The 6,855-nt window shown below is 41.4% G+C and overlaps 1 protein-coding gene across 9 annotated transcripts in view; it reads left to right on the forward strand.

Annotated features, from left to right (window-relative positions):
• Positions 1-6,271, forward strand: part of MYLK (myosin light chain kinase) — a 178,841-nt gene extending 172,570 nt beyond the window's left edge. For 4 of the 9 annotated variants that reach the window (XM_065876030.1, XM_065876031.1, XM_065876035.1 and 1 more), the window contains 3 exons: positions 311-440; positions 1,902-2,033; positions 4,263-4,577. In XM_065876030.1, the coding sequence (XP_065732102.1) occupies positions 311-440; positions 1,902-2,033; positions 4,263-4,513 (513 nt within the window). In that variant the 3' untranslated portion in view covers positions 4,514-4,577. Of the gene's footprint in view, positions 1-175; positions 441-1,901; positions 2,034-4,262 lie in introns of those variants that run through there. The other 5 variants (XM_065876033.1, XM_065876034.1, XM_065876036.1 and 2 more) reach the window with 2 other exon arrangements.
• The last annotated feature ends 584 nt before the right edge of the window (positions 6,272-6,855 follow it).

A 6,855-nucleotide genomic window follows, 5' to 3' on the forward strand; every position in this document is an offset into this window, starting at 1 on the left:
ATAAACTATCCCTTTTATGGGAGTTGAAGCACAGTATGAAAAGGGTTTTTGTCTCATGTTGACCTTGTTTAGTCACATTAACGCACACATCGGCTGCAGGCCCCATTCCATTCTCCGAACATCTTCTGACACGCTGATAGTGCTGAGCAGAGCAAGGCTGGGCTCACTCCTCTGCAGAGCCTCGGCACTCAGGAGGCCCTTGTTTCAAGGACAGCTGCTTCTCCTGGGCTGGGCTCTTCTCCCTGAGCCCCGCTGCTCAGCTCGAACCAGTGACAACTGCCTGAGTCCAACGCCAGTGTCTGTTTTCCAGAAAACGGGCAATGCTGTGAGAGCCATTGGAAGACTCTCCTCTATGGCAATGATCTCAGGGCTCAGTGGCAGGAAATCTTCAACAGGGTCACCAACCAGCCCACTCAATGCAGAAAAACTAGAGTCTGAAGGTAAGGAGCTCCAGGAAGATTTTCTCCAGCCAGATGGTGACAAAGGAAGGGTTGGGGGATGGAGAGGCATTTAGAGGTTTTTTTTTCTTAAGGTGGGGGGGTTGGGTTTTTTAATAATACAACCTACAAGGAAAAATTTGAAACTACTTTTACACTGCCCTGACAATAATTATTAAATGTAGTAATTATTCTTTAATTGTTTCACCTTAGGTTTAACTATTTTCAGAAGGAAAGTTATTATTTGTCTAATAGAACTAGATGATCTCTGCTAATCTTTTCCCTATATTTTACATAAGAATTAGCAAAGGCTTTATTAAAAGTCTCGTTTTTCTCATTACAAAAGCGATGCTTGTATAATAGGCAAACAAAATAAAAATCACATATAGCAGTGTACTTTTAAAAAATATCCATTTTTAACGTGTCTTTGCGTTTTCCTTTTAAACAAAAATTGACTCATATAGTCCGTATTTGTTTGCTATTTTTCATGATGCTGAAATATGTCGTTTGAACTGGGTAGACAGTGACTGGCAGGGCCCCTCCTAGAGACCAACAGGGTTAGTTACTTGCCCACCGTCTTTGAGGTGCTGCCCCATCCATCTCCTCAGTGAAGGCCTCGGCCTCTTCCTGCTTCAGATGCATGTAGGGTCTGGCCCTTATCCTGAGGTGCCTCATTTCGCCTGAGACACTCCTCCACCTCCCACTGCCTGATGCTTTTGGTATCCAAAGGTGAGAAGCTGAGTCTAGCTCCCTTTGTGCGTAAGACAGGGTAATCGGTGAGGCTGCTTGCTGAGCTGCTCTGATGCAGCCGGGGACCGAGCCTGCTGCACGTGGGCCTGGTCCCTCCTGCTCCAGCCCTGCCACTCTCCAGGTGACCCAGAAATAGCCTGAAGGGGAAGGAGAGGATCAGGAGCCACTCAAAGTTACAGCTTTTCCCTGGACCAATCCCAAACCCTGGTCCATAGTCATACACTGTGAAGGCAGTATCCGTGTGGAGAATAGAGCTATTGGCAAATCGAAGATGCCTCTAGGACCTGGCCCTTCCCTTCCAAGGAGCAGATAAAGGGCCTGCTGCTTCCAGAGGAGGGCAGAGGGGGTACAGAGATCAGGTGGGCTGGCGTGCTTCCGTCCTTCTTCGATACCCTCAACTGAATCCTGAAGCAGCATGAAATGCAGCCAGATAACTTTTTAAAAGATTATTTCCTTTTTCAGTGTGTCAGCATAAGGGAGGGAGTCCAAACATTTCCCCAGTTTGGTCACAGTTCTCTCTTCTGCCAAAATCATTTGGCAGCAGGCCAGCCAGTCCCCAGGAGAAAGGTGTGCTTATGATTCAGTCCTCTAAGCGCCATTATTTGCTAAATTATAACAACTTAAAAAAGAAAAAAAAAGTCAGCTTTTTTAAACCAGGGAAGAGGAGAGAACAAGGAATAAAGAAATTACCATGTCCTCTTCCCTGTCTTCTAGAAGATGTCTCCCAAGCTTTCCTTGAGGCTGTCGCTGAGGAAAAGCCCCATGTAAAACCCTACTTTTCTAAGACCATTCGTGATTTAGAAGTTGTGGAGGGAAGTGCTGCTAGATTTGACTGCAAGATCGAAGGTAAGTTTGTAGCTGTTCTTCCCTTACCTACAAAAGGGGTATGGTTGGCTGGTGGGCCCCTACTGTGTGCCCTTGGCAGAATGTCAGTTCTGGGGCAGCCAGGCTGTGAGGGAAAATGGGTCAGGAGGAGTTGGCCCACTGCCCCACTCTACCTGCTTAAGATTAGGGCCATTCAGTGACTCACTGAGGGCACATCGGATATTTCACCTACTTACATCAGCCACTAGACCCAAGTTAAAAGTGGTTTATCATGGACCTATTTGGCTATGGAATGTGCTTAATGAAATGAGCTTTGCAAGCTTATGGGAAGCATGTGAACTGCCCACCAAAGGCTCTCAAAGGAAGGCTGGCACAGAGCATAGGATGCAGAGAAGACAGCTCTGCTGTTAATCACTGGGCTTTGTGACCTTGGGCGGTGATTTAGCTCTTCTGAGCCTCTAGTCCTCATCTGTAAGACAGTGTCTAATGCCTTGAGTGGCTCTGGAGACTGTGAGATAACATGTGGAAAGGGGAAACCTTTCAAGTCTTTTAAAGATGTCATGGAGTCAAGGGAAAAGTTGTGGAACTGGTAAGTGCAGAGACAGCCTGCGGTGTGACTTTAAACTGAGGGAAGTTGGGATCCAGGCCCCTGTGCTGTCTTCCCCATGTTTCTCTGCCTGCTAGAAATAACGTGGCCAGAGTGAGTTGTTAGAGCTCAAGGGACCCTAAGGGATCTTAGCATAGCACCTTAGAAGTTAGCAGTGTTGGTGACACATAGCATTTCAGTCTCAACAGACTGCAACATTCTAGAAAGATAAGTAGCAAGACAAGACAGGCCTCTTTGCTTCAGGTCTGTGACTGTTGTGTGCCAACCATAGTGGAGGGCTATCTCCCATTTCGGTCAGACCAACTTCCCCAAGGCAGCATAGCACAGGACAGCAGTGATAACGAACCATGCCTCCCACTTTGTAAGATTCTCCAGCAGTATGGCTAGATAATGCCTTTTGGGTAAAGTAACCCAAAGGAAGGAATGAAAAAACAATTTTTCTCCTGCATCACTATATTACCAAGATGCCTTACAAATGCCTCGCCTACCATAATCTTTCTCTTTTTTCATTCAATTTTTTAAAAAAAGTGGATGTGCTGCCTTTGCTAGTGTGGAAGTGCTCAGATTGGGGGTTCTGCTGAGAGTTCTGGGCCACTGCTTGTAGCTCTCACCATCACCACTGTCTTTGGGTCTTAAGTTCTTTACTTTTTCCTTTATTTTTTAGAAAATATTATTTCATAATAATTATCTTTTTGCTTACTTTTCTCTTTGGGATTCTTTTCTTGGTATTTGCATTACTTTGGAGTGCTGAGGAGAAATTAAAGCATATGGATGCTGTTTGTTAAAAACAAAATTCTACTTGAAAAGAATGTTAGAATTCTTATGTGTAATTTGTATTCTAGCTGGGGCTACAATTTTGTCCTGTAAAACTACTTCTCCAAAGTTTAAAAACAAGTCAGTTAGTATTATTATGTTTTTAAAGGCATAAAACATATATATTTTAATGCTGAACTTTGCAGCAACATGACTAATGCATAAATGAGACGAATGAGTCTGTCTTTGGACCAAACTAAGACAAATACTGCTTTCTTTTTCCTAGCAGTATCGCCAGTTCCTCTAATTTATGTTTTACAGGTCTGTTATCATCTTTGAATTATAATTTATACACCATAAAATTCACCCATTTTAAGTATACAATTCAATTATTTTTAGAAATTTACAGAATTGTGCAGTCATTACCACAATCCAATTTTTAAACATTTCCATCACCCCCAAAAGATCCCTTGTGCCCATTTTTTCTAACTCTTATTTTTTTATTTAAATTTATTTAAGTTCTTTTATACAAGATAAAAAAAAGTTTTCTTTTAATCCAAGAAGATATTTAGCTCCAGGCATGTGGTTGGAACTGGGACAGGGTTCCGGGGAGTTATCTATATCTGTGTTAAGGTGGGAGGTGGTACAAGCCCTACATGGGTGGGGAACGGGATGCCTGTACAATACCTTATGTGGCGTTTCAGATATTAGTGTTTACAATACATGCCCCTATTCAAATGTAAATATCAAAATAGATGGTAAAAGCCAACATCATAATTTTTTTCCCCTTTACCCCCTTAATCAATAGAGGTAGCTCAAGAGTTTGCATGAACTGATAAGAAGTTTTAAATAATAGTTTCTGCAACTTGTGTTCCCTCCCTGTGATACAGGATACCCAGACCCTGAGGTCGTCTGGTTCAAAGATGACCAGTCAATCAGGGAGTCCCGCCACTTCCAGATAGACTATGATGAGGATGGGAACTGCTCTTTAATCATCAGTGATGTTTGCGGGGATGATGATGCCAAGTACACTTGCAAGGCTGTCAACAGTCTTGGAGAAGCCACCTGCACAGCAGAGCTCATTGTGGAAACCATGGAAGAAGGAGAAGGAGAAGGGGAAGAAGAAGAGGAGGAAGAATGAAACAAAGCCAGAGAGAAGCAGTTTCTAAGTCATATTACAGACTATCTCTCTAAAGCTCAAAAAACCCAAGACAGTAAAAGCACCTAGTGTGATAGATTACTTAGTTAGGTCATTTGGGGGTTGATTCTTCAGCAATAGTGGTTGATACCCAGCAGCATTACTGAGGGGCATTAATTTAAATTAGCTGGCACCTTAAGATTCTAGTACAACTAGATTTCATTTTGGGAAATCACCAGTAACTTGCCTGACCAACCAATTTTAGAGAAAAAGTAACATAAGGAAGCTTTATCTGGACAAAGTCATATAAATTCTCCAACTGAAAGTACTCATGAAAAAACAAGGTCACAGCCCTGCCCAGAGGGTCCCTGGAGATGGGGGTCTCTCCCAGCTCCTACTCCAGAGAACCAGGTCTCCTCCAGTCCTGTAGCACTTCATTCTGCAGGCAGTTGAGCCATTTTAACTTACAAGGCACAATATTTCCAAAGTATACTATAGACATTTGAACTTTTCATTTCCATCCCCTGTTCTACCTGCCAGTTTTTCTGGATCTGGACTTGCCATGAGTTTAAGCATTAGGGACATTACACTTCTTAGATTCTGAAGACACGTCTCCTGCTCATGGATGACTGGCTTCCTTAGGAAAAACAGAATCTCCTTTCTTCCAAAATCAGTAGGAAATCAACTTATCCCCTCTTTGAAGATTTCTACAGGTACCTATGGAAAAAAAATCCTTGTTAATGTGTTTTTCTGAAACCAGGATTCATACCTGCGCTGTTTTAGAATATCAGCTCTGCATGTGTGGTAAAGATTTTTGTGTTTGAATGTATGAAAAAACAGTTTGCTGAAAAGTTAGTCTTAATTATTTATTGGCCACTATGAAATAGATTTCAGCTATAGAACTCCACATACTTTGGAATCTCATTCAGGATAGTCTGAGTTTAATATACCTTCATTTTTAAAAGTGCTCCAGAGAACTCTACTTACCTTATGGATTCCACGAGACTTTCCTTCTTGAATGTGCATCAATCATGCCTTGCCCCCCGAGCTTGAAATATATTCTTAACCTGATAAATGCACTCAGACTTGCATCTTTAGGAATTTTTAACTTTCTTTCACTACATTGGCACTTAAATTTTTCTTTATAAAACTTTTTGAAGGGCATAAACAAAGACCATAAACTGATATGCTTAATACATTTCCTCTGTGTGTGTGTAACATTCCAAATACTTTTTTCTTTTCCACTGTTTGTAAAGCGCAGCAGTTTAATATTTCAAGGGACTTTTTGCGAGTTCCTTAAGAACTAATTTTAAATTACTTCAGTGCAATCCTACACAGTATCAACGTTAGAATTTTGATGTTACTTAGTCTTATGTTATCTTCCATTCTATTTTTATCTGCTTCTTGCTGCTAGTTTCAAATTGCCAGTATTTTTCTTTTTGCTTTTTAAGCAGTTACAACATTTTTCATATAGCCACAGTATTGCCACAGTTTATTATAATTAAAGTGTTTTAAAATTTGATTTAGAGCATTCAAAGCTTTTCTTCATCACTTTTGATTGTGTTTAGACTATAATCTTTGTGTGCATGTATGCTGTATATGTGCGCGCATGCGTGGTGTGTATGTTTGTTTACAGGTTTTTTGATGCCTTCTTGAAGTTGTGTTTATGTTCTCCCAGTTTATTATGCCATCAGAATGGTAAATGAGAACACTACAACTGTAGTTAGCTCACAATTTTTAAATAAAGGCTACCACAGTGCATGCTGTTTGTTCAGTCTTTGCCGCCTTCTTTTCCCTTCCATGCCACCAGTTGTAGACGACCCAAACAGATGTCAGAAACTAAAAACAAATGCTCTGCTGCATAAATGGCTTACATGCTGGGAGAGACTTCCCTGGTGGTCCAGTGGTTAAGAATCCACGCTTCCACTGCAGGGGGCATGGGTTCGATACCTGGTCAGGGAACTAAGATTCCACATGCCTCGCAGAGCAGCCAAAAAAAAAAAAGGCTTACTTGGTTGTGCTTTACTAAGGAACAGAATGACTTAGGCACTTCTAGTTTATACTAGGTAGCCTAATTTGCACATTTACTTCAAAATTTCCCTCGAGCATCATTTTGGTTCAATTACATTCTAGTAGGTACGCTCATAATGCTAAAATCTGACATTTTTAGTAGGTCACAAAATCATCATCGTCATTAATATTTACCAAGGCTTGGTCTGCATTTGTAACTTTGGTGCAATTTGTTACTAGCAGCCGAGTGCTATCTTTCCATGTCTTGATAGTGAAGCATTTGTTCTCAGGAAACCATCACTCCTGCTTCACAGGAAGTCTGTTTTCAGATATCA

Source organism: Phocoena phocoena, chromosome 4, assembly GCF_963924675.1.
Source record: "Phocoena phocoena chromosome 4, mPhoPho1.1, whole genome shotgun sequence".
Classification (NCBI taxonomy): domain Eukaryota; kingdom Metazoa; phylum Chordata; class Mammalia; order Artiodactyla; family Phocoenidae; genus Phocoena; species Phocoena phocoena.